Here is a 26,130-nt window from a genome sequence, read left to right as displayed (position 1 = left end):
TAAGGATGTGCAGATTTGCAGGCCAATTGGCCATGTAAATTCCCCTAGTGAGTAGTTAACAGGTGTAAACTAGCAGGAGAAGGAGCTGTCAGAGGTGATAGGTGAGGAAGGTTCTATAATAGTGTTTAAACAAACACTTGGATAGATACATGGATAGGAAAGGTTTAGAGGGGATATGGACAAAACATGGGCTAATTGAACTAGCTTAGATGGGCCATCATGGTCAGCATGGACAAGTTGGACTGAAGGTCATGGTTCCTGCTACATGGCATAATCCACTTATTCTCCTGCACCTCTCATTGATCTGTGTGTGCCAGACAGCAAGTGGTCTTCAAGGCATCTAGGCCCTGGAGTGTTGTCTGGGCATTGTCTTCCTTGGGGTAACTGGTTTGCTGGCTGGGGCCCTGTGTACCACAGAGCCTTTCCAAAGGAAATTGGCAGGTCCAACCTGTGTATTGCACTTCATGGCAACTGAAGGTTCATCATTGCTTCTAACATTCAAAGCACAAACTAAATCTAAAAAAATATATAAATTAAAGATTCAAACAAAAATACTGGGAATCTGAGTCAAGTTAATTTTAATCAACTCCATAAAGTAAAAATGAGGGAAATGTCCTTAATTTTATTATTTTGCCTGCGGCTGGTTCTTCTGATTGAATTTGGTTTCTTGCCGTTTCCCAGCCTAAGTGTTGAGAGAACTACAGAGGGTTGTGCTCACCTCTTGATCTCTTGAGCCAGATCGTCCTGGGGACACCAATCAGCTGCGATGATGTTCAGGACCTCTGCCTTCACATGTAAGTCACAAACCTCTGCCTAGTCAGCAGTCCCATTGACATTGTGTGGCTTTAATTAGATGGGCAGAATGGCCAATTACATGTTTTCAGGGAGCACGAGGATCTATGTAATTGCAATATCTATAGGCACCCAGCCTATATATCATGCAGCATTGTTTCGGTGACTACACCTTTGTGATAGAAATGAACAATTGTGGAATCATAGCAAATTATTATGGAATTAATTTAAATTCTGGACCTGCTGCTGACTAAAAGATTTAGTCAGAATAATGAAGATATCTGCATATCAGTACATGTTTAAATTACAATAACCATGAATTAACTTAGGAACCATAGTTTTAAGCAAACTCAGGAACATAATTTTGAATATCTTTTCTGCATCAATCCACTATCAATGACATTTTCATTGGTGTTATTACCCCCTTGAGTATTTGATATTCATATCATAATTTTTCTTTTGAACCCTTTGATAAAATCATTTATCTTGCTGTGAAAACTTCCAATGTTCTTGATAGCATCTGGCACTGTATACTTTAAAGAAATATTTTATCAGCTAACCATAGTTTTTTTATGTAATAATTCTTAAATGTTTCAAGGCACAAGATGCCATCTGGTAAATTAGGTATCTCTAACCTCTAACCTCCATCACAAAGTTTCAAAACTTTTGTTTCCTTCTGCTTGATGTCAGGAATCCCCTCAACATTCATGCCTGTTTGTTCTGAGATCAAACATAACATCTTAATGAGCGGTGTGGTGATGCAACTGGTCGAGCTGCTGCCTCACAGTTCCAGCGCAGTTTCGATCCTAACCTCGGGTACTGTCTATGAGTGGAGTTTGCAAGTTTTCCCTGTAGCCGCATGGGTTTTCTCCAGGTGCTCCGGTTTCATCCCACATCCCAAAGGTGTGCAGGTTTGTAGGTTCTTCGTCTCCTGCAACTAAGCTCACAGCGTGACTAAACAGGCAAAATCTTTGGGGCTGGATTGTTGCTGGAAACCTCAAGTATCACTGGCATGGCTATTGTGTGAGGCCATGAACAGTACACAGAAGCCCTGCCTACTGACTGCTCTGATGGCATTTTCAACAGATTGTCATGACAAAGATCTTCTCATCTACTTCAAGTATCTCCAAAGATCAGGGAGATCTGGAAACTGTGAATGTGGAAAAAAAAGCATCAGTATCAAATCTCACAAGGGCATATAGGCCCTCACTGAGGCTTATACATCATGAGTGCCATAATGAAATTCTCCTCTGGGCCATCCAGTTTCCTGTCAGTGAAAACATTTCACTGCATAGAGCTGAACAAGTCAGTGCTTGCTGGGAATAAGGAGAAGGCCACAAGAAGGAAGATGGTGAAAGGAGGCGGGCCCTGTTTTCCAAGTTGTACTCACCTTCTCCGTCGGTTTCCTCTCCTCTGCCTATGTCCTGATGGTCAAGTCTGCTCCCACACTAGTGTCATGTGAAAGAGGCTACAGTGGGGCTCTCATGGGCTCAGAACCACAGAGGATGTCTGCCAAGTGCAGGTAAGTGGTCCGAGCTTGGAGCAGTGCAGCCCTCCCTAACTCTGCGGAAGCCAAAAGGGTTATCGTGGGTAATCTTGGGTTATCTTGGGTAAAGCTTAAAAAATGAGGAAGATTCAAGATTTGTAGATGTACAGAAATAATGTGCATATATGCACATTAGCATCTAGCACAATATTTAAGTATTGTATTTCAATTGTCTAGATTCAAGACTTACTAGATAGCAACATTCCTGTTTAGTAACTTTTGTTATACATGTTGTGATGCTGAGCAGTGGCGAAGGCAATGTGACAGTGTGTAGGTCCAACTTGTGGTTCCTGAAAGTAGGGTTTAAAAAGGTTTGATTTCTTGGTCTCAGATAAGTGGATTCATGGAGTCCAGGAGTCCTGGTATCATTGAGAGCATCCCAGCATCAACATGACCTGCTGCTCTGCCACTGCCTGCATTTCATGTTCCTCCTCATCCAAAGAGGCCCTGACTCCTCAGGTTTGCATTTCTAACTCTCACTGCCATGCACGTCAGTGTAGCATAAAGCAATACATCATCAAACTGAAGACCCTGTTTGGTAAATGTTAAAGTGGCACAAAAATTCATCAAGGCAGCACAAACACCTCCTCTGCATGCCAATGGCTTGCTCTATAAAATTCCTCCATATTTCCCACTTGGATTCAGTTGTGCTGTTCTTGAGTCTTGTTGGCTCAATTCCTCAAGTATGCTATGATCATAGAACATAGAACAGTACAGCACAGGAACAGGCCCTTCAGCCCATAATGTCCATGCCGAATGTGTTGCCAAGTTAGACTAATCTCCTATGCCTGCATATGATCCATGTCCCTTCTTTCCCTGCATGTTCATGTGCCTATCCAAAAGCCTCTTAAATGTCACTATCTAATCCGCCTCCACTACCCCAGCCAGCAAATTACAGGCACTTACTGCTCCCTGTTAAGAAAAAAACTTGCCAGGCCCTCCTTTAAACCTAGCCCCTCTCATCTATTACAGCTTTGTGCTCTCGTCTTTGATATCATCGCCCTGGGGAAAAGGTTCTGACTGTCCACTCTACCTGTACCCCTCACAATTTTATACACTTCTATCAGGGCTCCCCTCAGCTACCAATGTTCATGAGAAAACAATCCAAGTTTGTCCAACCTCTTTGGATGGATCTATGAAGAGGTTAAGTGAGGGTGGATGGCAAAAGAAGGAAGGCATTGTGGCAACTGTACAATAATCTTAGACAAACCTGCAGACTCATCTTCTTGTTATTTGTTTAATAAGGAAATGGTAGATTTATTTAGGTGATGATGCATCTCTGTGATAGACCCAAATGCAAACCATCTCACATGCTAATCCGGGTTGCTCTCACTTGTGATAGATTTGGCTATCCAGTGTGTAAATGCTTCATACTGCAGTCACCGTGCATTGGTAGTTAAATTTAAGATTTTAGGATGGTGGATGGGATGCAAATCAAAAAGGAGTTTTATCCTGGATTGATTGACCTATTTCTGTGCTGTAGAGAGTCTTCCATCATATACGTGTAGGAAGGAACTGCAGATGGTGGTTTAAACCAAAGATAGACACAAAAAGCTGGAGTAACTCAATGGGTCAGACAGCTTCTCCAGAGAAAAGGAATAGGTGATGTTTCAGGTTGAGAATGTATGAAGAAGGGTCTCAACCCAAAACGTCACCTATTCCTTTTCTCCAGTGATGCTGCCTGACCCGCAGAGATACTCCAGCATTTTGTGTCTATTTTCCATCATACTACTGGCTTGTGCCTTGTGGATGATGATTTGGGTGTCCGAGGGTGAGTCACTAGTCAATGGATATCCAGCCTCTGACCAACTCTTTTTGCCACAATATGTATGTAACTAGTTCATGATGTGACCCCATTTGGTGATGGTGATGGTAATAACAGTGAATGTCAAAAGTCGGCAGCTGGACCCTCTAAACCTGTCTTATCCATGTACCTGTCTAAATGTTTCTTAAATATTATGATAGTACCTGCCTCAATTACCTCCTCTGGCAGCTCGTTCCATACACCTACCACCCTTTGTATTAAAAAGTTACTCCTCAGGTTCCTATTAATTCTCCCCTCCTCATTGTAAACCTATGTCCTGTGGTTCTTGATTTCCCTACTCTAGGCAAGAGACTCTGTGTATCTACCCAATCTATTCCTCATGATTTTATACACCTCTATAAGGTGACCCCTCATCCTCCTACGCTCCATGGAATAGTCTTAGCCTGCTCAACCTCTCCCTATAGCTCAGGCCCCCTCTGCACCCTTTCCAGCTTGACAACATCTTCTCCTTAACATGGTGCCTGATCTGGATATATCTGATCTGTTCTCATCATTAAATCTTCTGAGCCCCGGTATCATTCTGGAGATTTCTCCCTACAACCACCATCCTTCTCAAAGTGTGGTGTCCAACTGAGCCTAATATTCCAGATGGAGTCTGGAGTGAGGTTATCTAATTTGGTGGCAAGAACAAGAAGGCAGATTATGATCTGAATGGTAGACACAAAATGCTGGAGTAACTCAGTGGGACAGGCAGCATCTCTGGAGAGAAGGAATGGGCGAAGTTTCGGGTTGAGACCCTTCTTCAGACTGAATGGTGTGAGATTAGGAAAAGGGGAGGTCCAACGAGACCTGGGTGTCCTCGTACATCAGAAACTGGAAGCAAGCATGCAGGTAAAGCAGGCAGTGAAGAAAGCAAATTACATGTTGGCCTTCATCACAAGAGGATTTGAGTATAGGGGCAAGGAGGTCCTACTGCAGTTGTACAAGGCCCTGGTGAGTATTGTGTGCAGATTTGGTCTCCGAATTTGAGGAATGACATTCTTGCTACAGAGGAAGAGCAGCATAGGTTTACCAGGTTAATTCCCGGGATGGCAGGACTGACATATGATGAAATAATGGGTCACTGGGCTTGTATTCACTGGAATTTTGAAGGATGAGAGGGACTCTTATAGAAACCTATAAAATTCTTAAGGAATTAGACAGGCTAGATGCAGGACAAATGTTCCCGATGTTTGGGGAGTCCAGAACCGGGGTTACAGTTTAAGAAGAAGTGGTAGGCCATTTAGGACTGAGATGTGGAGAAAGATTTTCATCCAGAGAGTTGTGAATCTGTGGAATTCTCTGCCACAGAAGGCAATGGAGGCCAATTCACTGGATATTTTCAAGAGAGAGTTAGATTTAGCTCATAGGAAAACAGAATCAAGGGATGGGGATAAAGCAGGAACGGGGTACTGATTTTGGATGATCAGCCATGATCATATTGAATGGCGTTGCTGACTCGAAGGGTCGAAAGGCCTACTCCTGCACCTATTGTCTATGTTTCTATAGTACACATGCCTACCTAACCTGAATATTCCACATGAACTCGATTCCACATGTACAGTATTGTGATAGGTAGACCTGAAATCCATGACTACCTAAAAAATGATATCTCCTTATTTCTAATTAACTCTGTTGTGCTGTAACCTAGAAATCTGCAAAAAGTATTTTTGTTGTGACATTAATCTTTCCCCTCACCTGGTCCTCACACCCCTGCAAACAGCTTCCTCAATCCTCCCACTGCTCCAAGGAGGTTTACGTGAACGGTTCTTGGCAAAAGGGATTACTAAAGCCAGATTACTTCTCTCTGGACATACAGACAAACATGGATTTATTTTTCCTTATAGCAAAGAAGGCTAGATGGAGGTTTGTTAGAGATGTTTAAGATCACAAAGGGTTTAGATAGAGGGAATAAAATAGCTTATTTCTATAGTTCTTTAGGATTGAGATTAGGAATGCATTTTTAATTAGTCATAGAGTCATACAGTCTTACAGTGTGGAAACGGATCTTCAGCCCAACTTGCCCACACCTGCCAACATGTCACAGCGACACTAGTTCCACCTACCTGCTTTTGGCCCATATCTCTATAAACCTGACCTGTCCATGAACCTGTAATAGAAGCTTTCAAAAGGGAACCGAATAATGTATGGAGTGGGAATAGGAGAAAATAACAGGAGTCCTTTGAAAGAGAACAGACTTAATGGTTTCAATGGTCTCTCTTACTTCTCTCCACCTATTCTATGCTGTCCTGGTTCATGATGCTGCCATCTTATCTATTATCCTTTGCAGATCCTCCCATTTTAAAGAATTAATAATATCTCCTATTGTGCTATATCTGGAAATTCTTGCTGCAATCTTGGCAGCCAATATCCAATCTAATATCTAATATCCAAATATAACCAGTAACAGACATGGTCCCAGTCCTGAATTAATTGGAACACCACACACTTCCAATGATTCTGAAATACTCATACTTTCCTTTTTTTTAGTAAATGTTTAATTTATTTTGTTATTCTATGCTAATTTCTTACTTTTATTTTACTAATCTCCAAAAATATCCTCAGTCCATAAGCACCATGAGGTCAGCCCAGGGGACTGCCTTATTACTTGTCTTCTCAAGCCAATCACACTGCATCTGAATCCTATGGCTAATGAAACAAAAATGTTGAACCTTTCATGAAAATTAGAATAAAGCTAGGAATGCTAATTGCACAATTAATAAAACATCGAACTGTTGAGCTAGTTATTAGAAACATAAAGGATTTGTAAGGTATTGTACATTAGGGATCATTAGCTGGCAATGGCAAATAAAATAAACTAGGTCTCATGAAGCTTCAGTCTGAAGAAGGGTCTCGACCTGAAACGTCACCCATTCCTTTTCTCCAGAGATGCTGCCTGTCCCGCTGAGTTACTCCAGCATTTTGTGTCTGTCTTCGGTTTAAACCAGCATCTGTGGTTCCTTCCTACACACTTCTCATGTCTTGCTGCAAGAAGATGGGGATTGCTACATTTGCAGAACACTTGTGAATAGAATTGAACAAAGTGCAATCATCAGCATCTATCTTCGATTTAAACCAGCATCTGCAGTTCTTTCTTACTCATGAAGCATATTCCTTCCTGTTAGTCTGAGGCCTGTACATGATGTTTACTGCATCTGAACCTCAAAAGCTAGTAATTTGAAATGAATGTCAGCAACTGTCAACAGACACTTTTTCTATCCTCACTCATCTTTCCAAATCTTCTTTACATGAGAAGCAACAATCTTTTGTGTTTCTTCAAATGTGCTGTATTGCTCACAATGTGGTTTCCTCTACATGTGAGAGATCAAACGCAGATGTCAGAAGATCTTCCATGAAGGTGAATCCTTCCAATGTGTTCGGCCTTGACGGTGTACCTGGTCATGTTCCTAAAACTTGCATGGTCTAACTGGCTGGAGGTTTTGCAGACATCTTCAAGCTCTCGTGAATAAGGTCCGAGCTTCCCATCTGCTTAAAATGTATATTAGTAATATTGGTGTCCAATATGAGGAAGGTGATATGTCAATAATTACTGATCAGTGGCACTGATGTCCATGGCGCTGAAGTGCTTTGAGAGATTGGTTATGATGCATATTCACTCCCGCCTTAGCAAGGACCTGCCCCCACTGCAATTCACCTCCCTCCACAAAAGATCAACAGGGGATGCAAACTTGCTGACTCCACCCTGCAGTAGACCATTTGGACAATAAGAACAGGTACATCCGACTGTCGTTCATCAGCTATAGCTCAATGTCCAATGCCATTATCCCCTCCAAGCATATCATCAAACTCAGAGAACTGGGTCTCTGGTGATCACTACGTGATGGGATCCTAAACGTTCTCAATGGCAGACCACAATCAATACAAATTGGCAATGACACTTCCTCCCCTAATAACCATGAACACAGGGCTACTTCAAGCTGTGTGTTCAGTCCCCTGCTCTACTCTCTCTATATCTATGACTGTGTAGCCAGACGCAGCTCCAATGCCATCTTTAAATTCCCTGATGATATCACCATAGTTGGATGAATAGCAGGTAACAATGAATTGGGGTGCAGGAGGATATTGAAAGTCTGATTGAATCGTGCTAAAACAACAATTGTGTTTTGAATTGTGCAAGAACAAGAAGCTGATTGTTGATCCACGAACCTGCTTTCATCAATGGGACGGCAATGAAGAGAGTTGGCAGCTTCAAGTTCCTTGGTGTGCATATCATTGAACGTCTGTCCTGGACCCAGCACAATGGTAAAATCAAAGGAAGTTCATCAACAGCTCTATTTATTAGAAGGTTGAGGAGATTCAAGATGTTGATGAATACTCTATTGGACTTCTACAGGTATATGGTAGAGAGCATACTGTCTGAATGCACCACTGCCTGGTTCAGTAACTTGAACGCACAGTAATGAAGGAGACTACAGAGACAGATAGACACTGCCTGGTCCATCACATGCACTGTCCTCCCTAGCATCAAGGAGGTTGTTCACAAAGGCAGCCAATATCATCAAAGGTACTGTAACCAGGAAAGCATGACCAACAGATTCAAAATCCCAACAACCATTATGCTTTTGTACAATGCACAACAATAACCTCAGGTTCTATGACCTTCTATGGATTGTGCCTTTGGTTACACCACGGACATTGGTTTTTGCACTATTATGGTTACCGAGTATTATGGTTATTAATTTATTATATTTTTGATTACCATATATTATCAATGTGCATTGCGTTTATGGATCTGTTAAGCTGCAGCAGATAAGAATGTCATATGTTACTTATATTGGACACCAAATAATATCCTTTCATTATTAGGTGCATTTCAATGAGGTCTAACCACATTCTTCTAAATTCCAGCGAATACAGGCCTTGTGCCGTCAAACGCTCATCATATGTTAACCCACTCTTTCCTGGGATCATTCTTGTAATTTGCATCTCTGCTTTCTGGATTTTCTCCCCATTTACAGTATGAAATAGTCTACTTTTTTCCTACTACCAAAATGTATGGCTCCACACTTTGCTGCACTATATTACATCTGCCACTTCTCTGCCCACTCTCCCAAACTGTCCAGGACCTTCTGCAGAGTGCCTGCTTTCTCTACACTACCTGCCCCACCACCTATTTTCATATTATCCACAAACGTGGCCACAAAGTCTTCCATCCCCTGATCCAAGTCATTAATATACAACGTGAAGAGTAGCAGCCCCTGCACTGACCCCTGTGCAATTCCGCTAGTCACTGTCAGCTAACCAGAAAATGCCCCCTTTATTGCCACCCTTTGCCTTCTGCCATCCAGCCAATGTGCTATACATGCTCTTTAACTAAACTGTGTTTCCATTGCCTTGCACCGTAACCCTTCTTATTATTCCATTTTAGAACTTTCTCTTTTTACTCCATTCCCTTCTCCAAACTGCCCTCATTTTAAGGTAAAAACAAAATACAGGACATTTTTGGTTGGTCTGATGTTTTGGTGTTACAGGTCAAAGATACCTCATTAGAACTAGATAAAGTTAAAAAAAAAAGCAAGCATATTGCAGGGAGAGGGGGGGGGGGGGGGGGTTAACCAAAGTTAATGGAACATTCTTTTTTAGAGCCAAATAGGAGAGGGAACTGAATGATTGTTAAGCACAACATCTCTGCCTGGTGGAATGTAAACAGAGGAAACGCTATGGGTTAGAGCAGTTAGATGAGAAAAAACCATGCTGGAACTGTTAGATGCAGAACTGGTCATCTGAAATAAAAAGGAATTGCTGGAAATACACAGCAGATCAGATAGAATTAATGGACAGAGAAAAAAAAAGTTAACATTGCAAGTTATGAGCCTTACATTACAACTGGCCAATTTTGACACGGATAGGAAAGGCTGGGTATTTGAAATTGTTGAATTCAACATTGCGTTTGGTTGGTTGTAATTGCTGAGATAGAAACTGATATTCAGTTCCTTAATCTTTCCACCTCTGTATATTTCTGCTGCAGCTCCAGGAATCACATTCTCTACAGATATCTTTCCATCTCTCGATGCATTGCTGCTTCCACATACATTCACATTATGCCTTTCTGTCACTCTATATCGCAAAACATCTCTGCACAGCTCCACCTCTGTACATTTCAGCCTCTATATTCTACATCTCCACATCCACAGCTTTCTGCCTCTCCCTACATCTCTACTTTTACCTTCATCTCCACCTCCATCTGTCCCTAGAAGGGCAAGATCCACCTCAGGACCTTTCCTCTCATCATCCTGTATCTCTATCTTTATATATCTCTCCACCTCTTTCCACCTATATAGCCCTGGACTTAAATCTTTGCTTCTTTTTCACTTCTCTACCTTTCTAACTCTCTATCTTCCTGGCTCTATCCATTTTTCCTGCTTTATATGTCTCTCCAACTGTATATGCACCTCTGTTTATAGATAGTATAAGAAAGAACTGCAGATGCTGGTTTAAATTGAAGGTAGACCCAAAATGCTGAGTAACTGAGTAACAGAGAAGGAACGGGTGACATTTCGGGTCGAGAACCTTCTTCAGTCTGAATAACGTTGTAACTTCAGCATTTTGTGTCTACCTTCTGTTTATAGATAATTCTCCATCTTTATAAACTTCATCTCTATCCTCCTCCTCACTTCCCTGCATCTCTGCCTCTGGGCGGCAGTATTCCTCTTCCGACATTCCTGCCTCAATACCTTTCCTCCTCTGTCTACTCTCTGCATCCATATAGATCTTTGACTCTATCTGCCTCTCGTGCTCTTTATCTCCTGGCCTCTTCATACCTACCTATTCCACATCCTTTCGAACACTATGTACCAGTCTGGCTCTTTACTGCTCCAACTGCCTCGATGCTGCTTCACGATCGGCCTCCACATTCCCTTAACCCTCACACATTTGCACCTTTACATAGCTCTGCTCCAAAACTACCCCTCTTCATTCTATATACATCTTCACTTCCATGTACCTCTCTGCTTCCATATTTCTCCACTTCTACATGCCTCTCTACATCTATATACGTATCCACATCTAAACCTCTCCAGCTCCATATTCCTTTTTGACTCTATAGTTTCCTACAGGCACCACTCTGTCACCGTATCTTTAGACTTGAGACTTAGAGATACAGCGTGGAAACAGGCTTTTTGGCCCACTGAGTCCGCGCCGACCAGCGATCAAACGCTGGCGGGTGGGACTATTGTAGCTGGGACATGTTGCCCTGTGTGGGCAAGTTGAGCCGAAGGCCTCGTTTCCACACTGTATCGCTCTATGACTCTATGACTCTTAAATTTTAGTTACTGTTATTAATTCTAATAAATTCTTTGTATTTTCTTTATATTTCTTCTCTCTCTCACACACAATCTTATTTTTCCTCTTTATAGGCCTCTTGATTTGAGATTGAATTAACTATCCTATCTGTCACCTTCTGATTCAGTCTCTGTCTGCAATTCCTGATTTAATTGGTAAAGTAGCAACCCCACTTTGCACAGGTTCCAGTGAAAAATACCATCAGGCTGTGGAAAAATGCAACTGCAGTAAGCAGCTTCTGCAAAAAAAAATCCAGCCATTGTGTTTTTTTTAAAGCAAAAGAAAAAGAAATTGCTTTGAAGAACTTGGAACACATTTGTTAGGAGTCTAAAATATAGTGAACAGAGGGTCAAAATGACCCAGGATTTTTAAAAAAAGCACGATTTTATGCAGCAGTCACCAATTATATGAAACCTTTGAGTTCATGAGAACATTGTTGATCTAAAGTAGATTGCCAACAAGAAATCAAGACTCAAAATATGTGTGCGTCAGAGATTGAACAACAATATGTAGCCCTCCCCTTCTGATCTACATACCTCTCCACCCCTGCATACCATCATACCGTCTGTCAATGTGATTCGTCATTAGGATCCTATCTGTCCAGGAAATACAAATGATTCAACTACTTCTCCATATTATTTCTTTCTATATAAGACTTAACTTTCAGCTGACAAAGTAAATCACTTTGTAGCTGCAAATAAGACACTAAACTTGAAATTTTATATTCTGGGACAGAATATGGCATCTTGAAACTATTAAATATCCAATAAGATCTTCAGTGAATTTCGAATTGGAGATTATTAAGATTATTCTGGTGGCAATCCAAGATGACAATAGTCAATCTCCAAATAAAATGTTATTGTTTGCTTTTTAATTTTTTTTCTCTGGTGGATTTTTACTGCCTTTTATTTCATTGGCTCATACTTCACTATGTGAACTGGAGGAAGCAAAACGATTTTCTTCCAGGCTTGCATTGATTTTGTTCTCCACTCCGGAACAGTCAGCAGCACCATAATAGCGTACTAACTCTCATTTTCCTCTCTCTTTTGTTGACTATCTCTGGGCATTATCAAATGTGGTGCACAGTATAAGATTAAGCTAACCCTTGATGATAATGGAATCAAAGCAGGATAACTCCATCTCCAATTCCATCTTGCTGTAGATAGGTGACTTGACAAACCGTATCACAGGATAAAGAACATATTGGTTTTCAAAATCCATTCTTGGAGATGAAATTTCATCAAGTTTGAAAACGTCACCATAACTGGGACCAAAGGTATCTGGGCTGATTTTAACTGGCATCATAGCAAATGAATTACTTGAGCAATTGATGAGTTAACTCATATTCTTGCTGGTGTGGAATACCAAAATGACACTTGTCTACAAGTACAGAGCTCAAATTGGGGACAGGGGAAACGTCTTTAAATTAACCACACGTTCGTTTTACTTAGCTCTGGCCATGCTTTACCTCAGATCAGAGTATTTGATGGTGAGAGTTGGCTTCACAATAGGTTCCACTGTCCAACAGGTTAAAACTATCACTGTAATGATTGTAACATCCTCAAAAAGGGGAACGAAAACAGTGTAGTGCGCACTATGTTCTCTAATGATTGGAATTTTTTCACTTAAACACATACTGTTACCTGGTACAGATTTGGCCCATTTAACAACAGCTACAAGCTGCCTTTCGCAAAGCCTATTCAGGCTGGTTAGCAGATAGTTAGACGAGTCCGGCTGACTGTTATCATAGCCTGCATAAACAACTTCGGGTTCAATTATCTGTAAAATGGAAACGAGTGTCGGCGTGAACTGGACTCCTCCAGCGGAATGTAATGTGATCTTTGGCATTGCGACTGGACTGACACTTGAAAGTGTCATTTCGGACTGCAGAGAAGATGGGTTGTTGCCGATGTTCTTTAATTTACTGAATTTCCTTAGCTTTCGGGCTGAAAAACAAAAGATAATTTCCTGTTCAATGACTGGACCTTTAACACAGTATTCATCACTGTTCATTTTACAGACTTATACTGCACAAACCAACGCCTATATTCGTTGGTGTTTTATTTTGTTTTGATCTCACTTTTCTCGACTGCCTCGGTTTCCAGATTCAGTCTCCTTTGAACAGACAAATGAATAGTCTGCTGTCGCTTAAACATAATGGTAAATCATAGTTTGTGTGAAGCTATATAAAGAGAAATGAAAAGTGATGCTGCCAGACATCAGCACTTTGACTCCGACGAGGCAAAAAATTCATTTGAGACGATATGGCTGAGATCAAAAGCATTATTATTTCAAGGAGGAAGCTTCATATAACTTTACTTAAGGAGAAAGAAAACATTGGGGAATCTCGCTTTCAATTTAAAATATGTTTCCTAACTAGGCAATTGTTAAAACAAAAGGAAATTTAAATATCTCTTACCTCTTAGGAGAAGTCCTTATTTTCATTTCAATTTTTCAGACCCTGATTCTGGGTCTCCCTTCTCTGCAGGGAGCCATTCTGATGAAGTCAGCTATGGGAGGGGCAGTGACTGCCTTCATAGAGAACACTGTACATCAGCATCCAGACCAGCCTTGATGCCATTTGGGAAGAATATGAGCTGACCAAAGTCACAGGCAGCTGGATAAACACGTGCACCCAGATGCAAGTGACTGTTTCAAGCTCAAATATCTTTTGAAAATTGCCTCTAAACTTTCCATTGCTTGGAATTCTTTCTGAGGTTAATTTTGATTTTTTTTTTTAAAATAACGAAGAGGATGAATTAGCTGATGAATGCAGGAATTAGGAAGGGCAAAAAATCAGCATGGTGCTGTCAGGGAGGAAAACTCTCTGATGCCTGGCAAATCTTCATTGTGTGTAGCATGTAGTTTGTGTAAACATCGGTTATTTTGCGATCTCTGTAAAGCCATTCACTTACGATACACTCTGAATCTCTAAAGGTAGATTTTACTAATTCACATTTCCGGCGCAAAATTTCCACGCGCCAAAAACTTGATTCGGTAAATTCCACCCTGGAAAATTGCGCAGTAATATTTTCATCCCATTTTCGGTTTGAAAAAGCAAATATTTAATACCAATATCATCTTAACTTCTGCATTCATGGCAATTTTCACAGTTGCTTACAATGCGCACTAGCCACTTGGGCTCCTTGTTAGTGCACTGACATATAAGAACAAAAAAACATGGTTATCACTTTGCGCAGTTTCTTGATATTTAAGAGAGAGAAAAAAAATAAAACTATTTTTAATTAACTCACAGTTGCCATGAAAGAAAAACATGGACTTCAGCAACTCTTGTTTAGAATTATTTATTAATCCAGGGACATTATGGAAGAGAAGGCCTGTTTTTATCTGAAACATCAAAAAGTTGGCAAAATGCCTGTTTTGCTATTATCACACTGAAATTGGAGTCAAGCACACAACATTCCTAAATGCAGAAAGTGAACAGTGCGATGTCGGAAGTGGCAAAGACAAATATCAGCCAATCGCTATAGATCTGCATGAAAGACATTTGCGCTTTTGAAGCAGTTAGAGCCACTTGACCCTCGTAGCTTTTGAAAAGCCGCACAGCACGCAATGCAGGTTAAAACTAGTTAAATGCTAGTAGCGCAAAGCCAGTTTTCATGATGAGGGTCTGCGATTGCCTGTAGACACCATCATGAAGTGAAGCAACCACATTTTTTTTCATGGGGGGAGGCAAGCCCTCCAACTTGTAAAGTAGGCACAAAGCATGGCAGTTTTTCAGCATTGTCTTCACGACTCAGAGGACGACCTGGCAGAAGGTCTGGAAGAAGGTGGACAAAGTTAAGGCATGAATATTGTTGTCAAGAAGGAGCACAAGACATATCTGCACAAGAAGGAAAGTTGTAGTCGTACAAAGTATATGCAAAATGCTTCACGGACACAGATGTTAGCAAGAATATAGCAAGTAAGGGATTTCGGGAGAAATTAGCAGAGTCATGCGAATCACATTAGTTCATGCTGGGAAATTGACGGTACTGAAGGAAGGACATTCCCTGGGCTATTTCATTAGTTCTCAATCCTCAGTGCTCCTATGTTTAAAGAAAAGCTGACACAGGCTGAGAAAGCAACCATGTTGGAATCCAGACCAGTTGGGCTTTGATTTGCAGTGGAGTTAATGGGAAGGTCATGGAAGGGATTGATGGTGGGCATGGTATATATTTTTTTACTTCCCCATCCATCATTGAGAAACTGGTATTTTTTCTTGTCACTACTTGCCACCACAGAATTATTGAAAACAAGTTTGATTTTTTAATATGTTGATCATGATCATATTGCCATTTTGTGTCGGATGTGAACTGCAACAAGACCCCGGAGGACGTTCTTTAGGGTATAAAAGATCAAGTAATCCAATTTGGAATGTTTACCTTTGGTCTCAAACCCCTTCCCCCTTCCCCCCCTTCCAAATCCTTCAACTCCAACTGCAGGTCAGATATTTCAGGTAAGACAGTAGCAGGAGCAATAAAATTGGCCTCGTCCACCCATCTGTGTTGTAGAAGGGAAGGGTCAGAATTTCCACTCTTGGTTGCTTTCCAGCAAGTGTCTTTTGGAAATCGTATGTATGTGTAATAGACAAAAGCAGCATTTAGTCCATTTGATGCCAGTTTCTCTTGGATATTCTACTTTACTGACTATCATGGTTCACACGTAAGATTCATCAATCCACCCCTGGCCAGGCTACACAGTTCCAAAAAAGATTAAAAACTTTGTTCTTCAGACAATAAAAAATATTCCACAAAAACCTATGTATTTTGACACCTACAAGAAGTTAGGTGGGGTAGGGTTGGTTTTATTTGTTCCCAATGAAATTACAATGTTATTTGTTTAGTGGTACCATGGGACCCTGAAAATGGATTTCTGAAAGCACACAGCCTTGCTCTTTTACAGATAACAACTTCAGGTAGAAATAAAGTTACATGTGGGCCAAAGGCCACAATGCACATAATCCAGATCAGAATGCTGGAAACAAACAAGATCATTCAGTTATATCCTGAATGGTTCAGTTCTAACACATTTACTCCATTAGTACTCCCAGATACTCAAGTATCTTAGATTAAAATGGGGTGTAAGAAAATAGATGTACTTAGATGTGGTAGCATGATTGAGCACTTTCTAAAGGACACAGAGAAGTCAAGGAAACTGGGCTCACTCAAGAAACATAATTACAATATAATACCTTAGGATACATTGAAGCAACTGGCCAATTGAGAGCAAAGGTGTATTCTAAGCTTCAGTAAAATTAGTACAAGGTGCAACTAATGGCCCAATGAGTAAATGCACCACATGGTTCCTGGTTCAATACCTGATCTGTGCTGAGTTGGCATGGGCAGTGATACAGACATCACAGTAGATCGACTTTACAGAGGTAACAAGTTTGCATCAAATGTCTGGCACAGGCCATGGTACAATTATTTGCAAGAAGGGGAAAAGTGAAAGACATAACACTAATGCTATTTGGATTTGCATTGCCCTCAGTCTGCCATCATGCAATAGAAGGTAAGTTGTGATATCAAGACCTTGGAGAGAATTAGACTACTGTACATCACAGGCATGATACAGCAATTACAACAGTAACAGATTTTTTGCCAGCTACCAAAATGTTGGGTCGAAATTAATTGATGCGGAGCGACACACAGTAAAGATCATTGCATGGAACACCAAGGACTGCCTCATTTGTGGGCCTGCAACAGCACCATTCAACAGTGACCAATGCCCAAGGATCAGGAGGGGGTAAGAGGCATAAGAAAAAATTGTGGTGTGAGGTGGCCAGTGAGAGGTGATCAGAAGTCGGGAATCAAGTTGATGTCTCGTTTGGCAGTCTGGACTTGGACCTTGGGTAAGGTTCAGGACTTTAATGGGATGGAAGGTGCAATCAATGAATACAGGCATAATCAGTGGAGGAGGGAATCAAACTATTTGGGTGTGGGATTAATGAGTTTGGGGAGGGGGTTCAGTTCTGTGGGAAGGAGAGGGAGTTGGTAAGGGCAGTTGACTTGTTCAGAGGTGGTTGCTTTGTGCATGACCAACAGAATGACCAACACCTAAATTCCCCAGCATTAAATGTTCTAAAACATGGCACCTAGAAACGGCATTACTCAGAGCACAATAGACATGAAATGATGTAATTGACACTATTGCAATTTGCAACCAAATGTGTCCAGTCAAATTTCAGGAGTGATACTCTGGACATGACTGACTTTGATTTGTAATATTCACAAAAAAACAGTACCATATGCAATCATTTGTAGCCCATTGTCTGTAAATACTGAAAGCAATAACAACCAAATTGTTTTAATCAAAGCTTCAGCTATCTTAGTGGCTTTAGAAACCATATAAACTATTTAAATAAATGTTATGATTAGTAAGCGGCAATACTTTACAATAAAGTAGTAAGGTGCAGGAAACACTGATAATAACCAGATTGGATCAGTAAAGGTTAATCCCCTTTAATCCTGACTTCCGCAACATTTGATTTTAGAAGAAAAAAAATAGACAATAGACAATAGACAATAGACAATAGGTGCAGGAGTAGGCCATTCAGCCCTTCGAACCATTCAATGTGATCATGGCTGATCATCTCCAATCAGTACCCCGTTCCTGCCTTCTCCCCATATCCCCTGACTCAGTTATCTTTAAGAGCCCTATCTAGCTCTCTATTGAAAGTATCCAGAGACCCGGCCTCCACTGCCCTCTGAGGCAGAGATTTCCACAGACTCACTGTGAGAAAAAGTATTTCCTCGTCTCCGTTCTAAATGGCTTACGCCTTATTCTTAAACTGTTGTCCCTGGTTCTGGACTCCCCCAACATCGGGAACATGTTTCCTGCCTCTAGCGTGTCCAAACCCTTAACAATCTTATATGTTTCAATAAGATTCCCTCTCATCCTTCTAAACTCCAGAGTGTACAAGCCCAGCCGCTCCATTCTCTCAGCATATGACAGTCCTGCCATCTCGGGAATTAACCTTGTAAACCAAATAGTGAATGTCCTTCCTCAAATTAGGGGACCAAAACTGCACAAAATACTCCGGGTGTGGTCTCACAGGGCTCTGTACAACTGCAGAAGGACCTCTTTGCTCCTATACTCGATGCCTCTTGTTATGAAAGCCAACATTCGCTTTCTTCACTGCCTGCTGTACCGGCATGCTTAATTACATAGACTGATGTACAAGGACCCCCCAGATCCCGTTGTACTTCCCCTTTTCCCAACTTGACGCCATTTAGATAGTAATCTGCCTTCCTGTTTTTTATACCAAAGTGGATAACCTCACATTTATCCACATTAAACTGCATCTACCATGCATCAGCCCACTCCCCCAACGTGTCCAAGTCATCCTGCATTCTCATAGCATCCTCCTCACAGTTCACACTGCCACCCAGCTTTGTGTCATCTGCATATTTGCTAATGTTACTTTGAATCCCTTCATCCAAATCATTGATGTATATTGTAAATAGCTGTGGTCCCAGCACCGAGCCTTGCAGTACCCCACTAGTCACTGCCTGCCACTCTGAAAGGGACCCGTTAATCCCTACTCTTTGTTTCCTGTCTGCCAACCACTTCTCTATCCATGCCAGCACTCTACCCCCATTACCATGTGCCCTAATTTTCCCCACTAATCTCCTATGTGGGACCTTATCAATGCTTTTTGAAATCCTGGTACACTACATCCACTGGCTCTCCCTTGTCCATTTTCTTAGTTACATCCTCAAAAATATTCCAGAAGATTAGTCAAGCATGATTTCCCCTTCGTAAATCCATGCTGACTTGGACCGATCCTGTTACTGCTATCCAAATGTGCCGTTATTTCATCTTTTATAATTGACTTCAGCATCTTCCCCACCACCGATGTCAGGCTAACTGGTCTATAATTCCCTGTTTTCTCTCTCCCACCTTTCTTACAAAGTGGAATAACATTAGCTACCCTCCAATCCACAGGAACTGATCCTGAGTCTATAGAACATTGGAAAATTATCACCAATGCATGCACGATTTCTAGAGCCACTTCCTTAAGAATACTCTAGAAAATGTTAAGTCGAATAGAAAAATCAATGAGGCCATTGTATCTGTGCTGGAATTAACTCTACATCGCAATATTTGCTAAAGGCCAACACTTCCCTCTTTCCCATACTCATCTGAATGAGACTTAGTGGGGAAATTAGTCCTGACGCACCTATAAAATGAATACACAATGGATTTGTAAGACCATGAAATCTAAGAATGACCCAAGCACACAATGGCATCAAATTGGTGTGGGACCATGAAGGACTCGCATATCTACTGCTTTGATTTTATCTTCAGGTTTAACCAGCTTCTACAAGTGTTGATTACATTCCTCCATTAGTCTCTAGGAAAAATAATTCTTCTGAATTTTACTGTGTCCAAAATAACGAAAAGTTGCACGACCTTGGTCATGAATGCAAAGGTTATTTTAGTAGTTCTTGCTGCATGATTCATGTCAGCATAGGAATGCAAGAAGATGACAAGCATGAGGACAGCCCAAACATCTACCAACCGATTCATCAAATAAATCACTCTGACCTACAGCGGTCACTTATGTATCTGAAGATGCTATTACAAAACTATAAGAATATTGACCTGGATTTTAGTAAGAAATGGCAATGGTTGATGTGGAATTAAGGCATTTCCTTTTACAACTAGCAGGAACTGTGGTGCCCATAAATGTCCCAAACATCCCGACAGATTCACAATGGTGCATTGTTGACTACTCTCCAACAATGGATTCATTATGATATCCAGCAGTTGGGAGTCTTCTTACTTCAGTTTCCCAACACCTCTGCTGGAAAACATACCGGGTTTGAGGCGGCTAATAGACCTGCTGCCTCACAGTTCCAGAGACCCAGGTTCTGTCATGATTTTGTGCATGAGAGATCGTGTCTGACAAATTTGATGGAGTCTTTTGAAGAAGTAATCAAGGAGATTGATGAGGGATTGACTATAGACAAAGTTTAGAAACAAGGACTGCAGATGCTGATTTATAAAACAAGACACATAGTATTGGAGTAATTGATTGGGTCAGGCAGCATCCCTGGAGAACATGGATAGGTGATGTTTTGGTTTGGGACGAGTCTGAAGAAGGATCTCAACCGAAAACATTACCTATCCATGTTCTCCAGGGCTACTGCCTGACCTGGTGAGTTACTCCTGCTCTGTGTGTCTTTTTTTAACAGACAAAGTCTATATGAACTTCAACAAGGCCTTTGATAAGGCTCCATGTGGTAGGCTGCACTGGAAGGATGAATCTTATGAGATGCAGGGAGAGTTAACTGGATACAGAATTGGCATCACAATAGGAAGCAGAGCACGATAGTGGAAGATTGGTTTTTTTCCGATTGGAAGCCTGTGACCAATGGTGCGCCTCAGCGATTGATGCTGGGTCTATTACTATTTATCATCTTTATCAATGACTTGAATGGGAATATACAAGGCATGGCCAGTAAAATTATAGGCAGCACTAAATTAGGTGGTATCAAAGATAGTGAGTTGGTTATCAGGTAATTGCAATGGAATCTAGAAGGAACAGGTTTAAGGAGCAAGGGGAAAGATTTAATAAAAACTGAGGGGCAACCTTTTCAAACTGAGGGTGGTGGGTATATGTAACAATCTGCCAGAAGAAGAAGTCGAGGCAGGTTTAATAACAGCATTTGGAAAACAAGACATTTGGTCAGGTACATGGATAGGATGGGTTTAGAGGGATATGGGCCAAACATGGGAAAATGGGACTCCATTAGATGGGATATCTTGATTGGCATAGATGAGTTGGGCAGAAGGGCCTGTTTCTGTGCTGTATGACTATGACCACAGCAAACTGCAGCCAACACAATACCAAAGTCATGAATTAAAACATAGAAGGAATTATACTAATAAAATGCTGAATAATGAAAGGTGAACTGATTGACATTTCAATAGTTTGCTTATTTCTTATTTTCTGTAAAATTAAGACAAATAGCTTGGCAAAGCACAATTCCAGATGGACTGGGCTCATTGTTTGGTAAAATGGGACCAGGCGGATGTGGAACTCTCATGGCCATATCACAATGAAGAACAGCTGGAAAAGTATTGGGCCACAGATAGATACAAAATGCTGGAGTAATTCAGCGGGCCAAGCAGCCTCTCTGGAGAGAAGGAATGGGAGATGTTTCGGGTCGAGACCCTTCTTCAGACCCATTTCTTCTCTCCAGAGATGTTGCCTGTCCCGCTGAGTTACTCCAGCATTTTGTGTCTATCTTCAGTTTAAACTTACATCAGTACTTCCATCATACACAAATTATTTGGCCTGCTCTCCGAGCAAGTTCAGGACTTCTATGTTTACATCTGAATTTCAAAGCTTGCTGGCACATACATAGACAAATGTCAATAGTTCAGAGTGGAATGACCTGGAAAGTTCGGCAAACTTTATTATGATTAATATTTTTAATATTAGATAGTATGCCTTGCAGCTCTGACTGTTGCTATGTCGATGAACTCATTATTACATAATTGCATAAAGTGCTCCCTTATTCACCATGACCATGTGGAAGTCAAGAAAGCTACCTTGCAATGCTACACAAGCTCAGCATTTGAAGGGAAACTGCAGAGACACATAGCAAGAAATAGATATGCTGGCAGAGGCACAGCAATGATGAGATGTCCAGTACTGTAATCAAGGAGCTAGCTTTCAGAGTTAAAGATCTGGAAAGTCTCAGCAGCACCATCTCTCTCCAGGACCTGCAAACTCTTTTTGGCAAAAACCAGCAGGGAATATAGTATAAGGGGTAGAAAATAAAATTAATGTAGATCCCCCTCGCCCCACAGAACCTCGCTAGACAAGTTCCAAAGCATCAGGAATAGATGGAATTCCCATGCATTCTATTCTCTGTTGTGTCAGGAATAGGTAGGAGAGCGTATGCCTTTGTCTCTGTTTCTTGCACACTCACCAATGGGTTGCGTGGGGGAGAGGGGGAGGAGGGGGGAGACGGGGGATATGTGATGGGTGGACCACTTAAAGAACACATTGGGAATTGTCTACTTTCGTTTTCCTTGCATATGGAATAGCTATTGTATTGGAATGATGCAAACAATTGAGAATATAGTGGGAGATATTTGGGAGCATATGGTCCAGGTATATCATTCCTTTATGTCTATATGGCGAAAGGCTTGTCTTGTTTCAGATATTTTTTCAATAACTGATATGCTGAGTAGAATTTATTTTATTTTTTGCAATATTTTGAAGTAAATATTAATACAGATTAGTCATTATGAATTGCAGTAAAAATTATGGATGGTGTTCGAATCTAAAAATGTCTCAGAGTGCGTTGTACTCGATGCTAATGATGCCTTCCAACTACATAAATTGTTACATGGTTATAATTAGTTGAAAAATGCATGGCATATTTATAGCTATGTATTAGTCAAATACACAGGAGTTATTAAACTCTTCTTCAAAAATTGTCCCACTGTGCAAGCATTGAGTAAGTACTAAAATGAGGAAAATGACAGTCTGGCTTATTTTAATTTTCAGATTTGTGTTTAATAGTTAAGTAGCCTGTACCTTAATCATTGTGTGCTTATTTCTTATGGATTAAAACCATGTAGAAAATAAAAAGAAAAGATGATTATTCAGGAAAAAGTATAGCAATAAAATGTATCACACCAGAGTATTGGATAATATTTTTACATATAGCTGAGTTCTAGTCATGTGGATTCCATGTTCATTTTGAAAATTATGTTAGGAGCAAACCTTCAGTACTTGGGCTTTGTTTGAGGGGTAGACTAAAATATTAAACATTCTAAATCTGTGCACTTGGAGTTTTAAGAGACTTGAGATGCTGGGTGATAATTAATCCTAATTTTAGAGGTAAGTATTTACCTCAGGCAGAACACCAACCATCTTAACATATTGACCAGGTTTCATGGCTTTGCGAAATCTAACAAGTCAAAGTAGGTAACAAAAGCTGAATTATTAAGGGTTTTTTTCCCCCAGTAGAAATTGTTAATCCCTGGTCAGAAATCTATATGAGCTGTTACTTCCATAATCACCCTTTATCAACAATCTTTGATTTCCAACCAAATGAGCCAACATTTCCCCAGCCAATCTACCCCCAAATCCTGCATCCCACAACTGTGTGGCCTAAGTATTCCGAAGATAAACACAAAATGCTGGAGTAACTCAGTGGGCCAGGCAGCATCTCTGGAGAGAAGGAATGGGTGACATTTCGGGTCGAGACACTTCCTCCAGAGATGCAGCCTGTCCCGCTGAGTTACTCCAGCATTTTGTGTCTATCTTCAGTGTAAACCAGCATCTACAGTTCCTTCTTACACATCTGCCCTAAGTGTATTGTGGATTCGCCAATAGAAAATCTGGTGGCTGGCTCTCAGGTGGGAAAACAGGAAAAAGGGCTCCAAGGGTTGCTTCCCTGTCATTTTGATGCAGGCATTGGCCAGAATATAACTGCTAATGCTGGAAATGCTGCGGAGTTGCTGGAAGTTGCAATAGAGAAATCCATGAGCTCCTTGTTATTGAAGATAAAGGCAGAGGAAACAGGGAGGATGATTTGCAGGTGAAACTAAATTCAAGGGTTCTTTTTTGCATTCCAGGGTAATCCACAACCTTGGCAATGAGAGTCAGATCTGATTGCACTTTTCAAGGACTGGGCGGAAGGTTAATCTGCTGCATCCATTCAAGTCTCCATCCGCTGGGCTTGGTGTGGAGATGAGGGTTGCAGTAGTGAGTAACTATACTAAAGGGAGGAGCTGCATTCACAGGCACTGTTGTGTCAGAGGTGGTAGAAAGGATACTTCACAGTCTCTTTGGGACATTTTAAAGTCATACGAGGCACAAATGCGTGTCATTTCTTTTAGACATTTGTCTAAATTTATCACAATCAGAATAAACTGAACTAAATAAATGAAACTAATGCCTTATTCTGAATATTTGTAATATATACGTTCTTTTTATTTCTGGAACTTTGGTCAGTAACAATCTTGTCATTGAGTTGTGATTGGGCAGATATTCTTGGCCTCACCCTTTACTGAAGCTGGAGAGGAACAGTGCACCAGTTATGTGGGTCAGGGATGTGTAAATGCCTTGCTTGTAGTAGCCTAGCAACAACTAGAATTGGCAGGAAATAAGGTACAGGCATTCTTGGGTTGAATTGGATGTCTGGTATTTTAATTTCAGCTGCCAATATGAATATCCAGACACACAAACATAGGGCATTAGAAGCAGGAGCAAGTCAGTCAGCCCTTTGAACTTGCTCATAGAGCCAAAGCATGATACAGTGTGGAAACAGGCCCTTCGGCCCAACTTGCCCACACCGGCCATCATGTCCCAGCTACACCAGTCCCACCTGCCCACGTTTAGTTCATATCCCTCCAAACCTATCCTATTCATATACTGTCTATCAGTTATTTAAATGTTGGGATAGTCCCTGCTTCAACTAACTCCTCTAGCAGCTTGTTCCTTACACCCACCAGCCTTTGTGTGATAAAGTTACCCCTCAGATTCCTATTAAATCTTTTCCTCTTCACCGTAAACCAATTTCCTCTGGTGCACTATTTAATAAGATCGTGGCTAATTTGGTTGTTATCTAAACTCTGCATTCCTATAGTACCCTCTCATCCCTTTGCTTAGCAAGAATTTACCTATCTTTGTCTTTAAATTATTTAAATACACTGTTTCACCACCCTTTGAGGAAATAAATTCCAAGGATGCAGTTGAACTAAGATAAAATTTGCCTCCTTTGTATCTTAAATGGGTGAGCCCTTATCGTTAGGCAGTTTACGTTTTTTTAGTTTCTCCCACTAGAGGTGACATCATCTCCACATTCACCTTGTCAGAGCTTCTCAATCATATAACCATAACCATATAACCATATAACAATTACAGCACGGAAACAGGCCATCTCGGCCCTTCTAGTCCGTGCCGAACACGTATTCTCCCCTAGTCCCATCTACCTGCACTCAGACCATAACCCTCCATTCCTTTCCCGTCCATATAACTATCCAATTTATTTTTAAATGATAAAATCGAACCTGCCTCCACCACCTTCACTGGAAGCTCATTCCACACAACTACCACTCTCTGAGTAAAGAAGTTCCCCCTCATGTTACCCCAAAACTTCTGTCCCTTAATTCTCAAGTCATGTGCTCTTGTTTGAATCTTCCCTACTCTCAGTGGGAAAAGCTTATCCACATCAACTCTGTCTATCCCTCTCATCATCTCAAATAATCAATCTAACATCAACTGAAGCAGATTAAAGCCCGGCCTTCTCGACATTCCCTCATAGTACAACACTCTCCTATCCTCGACCATGTTACCATCTTTGCCTTCATAATCTCCTACACTGCAACTCACCTCTTCGAGACCCTTCCTCCAGAGGTGCTGCCTGTCCCTCTGAGTTACTCCAGCCATTCCTTCAATCCAGAGATGCTGTCTGTCCCATTGAGTTACTCCAGTATGTTGTGTCTATCTCTGCTGGATCTTATTGTCCAATAATGTGGTGTAACTAGCTAAACTACAAAGACTGCAGTGCTTGGTTGCCACCATCTTAAGGTCAATTTGAGATTAAAAAATAAACATTGACTTGCCAGTGATGCCACATCTGATAGGAAAATAAAGAAAAACATCACTCTGCCTGCCAGATATGCCCCTCCCCCTCCCCCTCCCCCCATC

At 41.1% G+C, this 26,130-nt stretch overlaps 1 protein-coding gene across 1 annotated transcript in view; it reads right to left on the bottom strand.

Annotated features, from left to right (window-relative positions):
* The window catches only part of pgr (progesterone receptor), a 236,494-nt gene that overhangs the window by 42,028 nt on the left and 168,336 nt on the right, over positions 1–26,130 (bottom strand). The window contains exon 6 of the mRNA XM_033023424.1: positions 13,088–13,390. Within this exon, the coding sequence (XP_032879315.1) occupies positions 13,088–13,390 (303 nt within the window). The remainder of the gene's footprint in view (positions 1–13,087; positions 13,391–26,130) is intronic.

The sequence above is a fragment of the Amblyraja radiata genome, chromosome 6, assembly GCF_010909765.2.
Source record: "Amblyraja radiata isolate CabotCenter1 chromosome 6, sAmbRad1.1.pri, whole genome shotgun sequence".
In the NCBI taxonomy this organism is placed as follows: Eukaryota; Metazoa; Chordata; class Chondrichthyes; order Rajiformes; family Rajidae; genus Amblyraja; species Amblyraja radiata.
The sequence above is the reverse complement of the archived record's forward strand: the minus strand, read 5'-3'. Positions and strand labels throughout refer to the sequence as shown.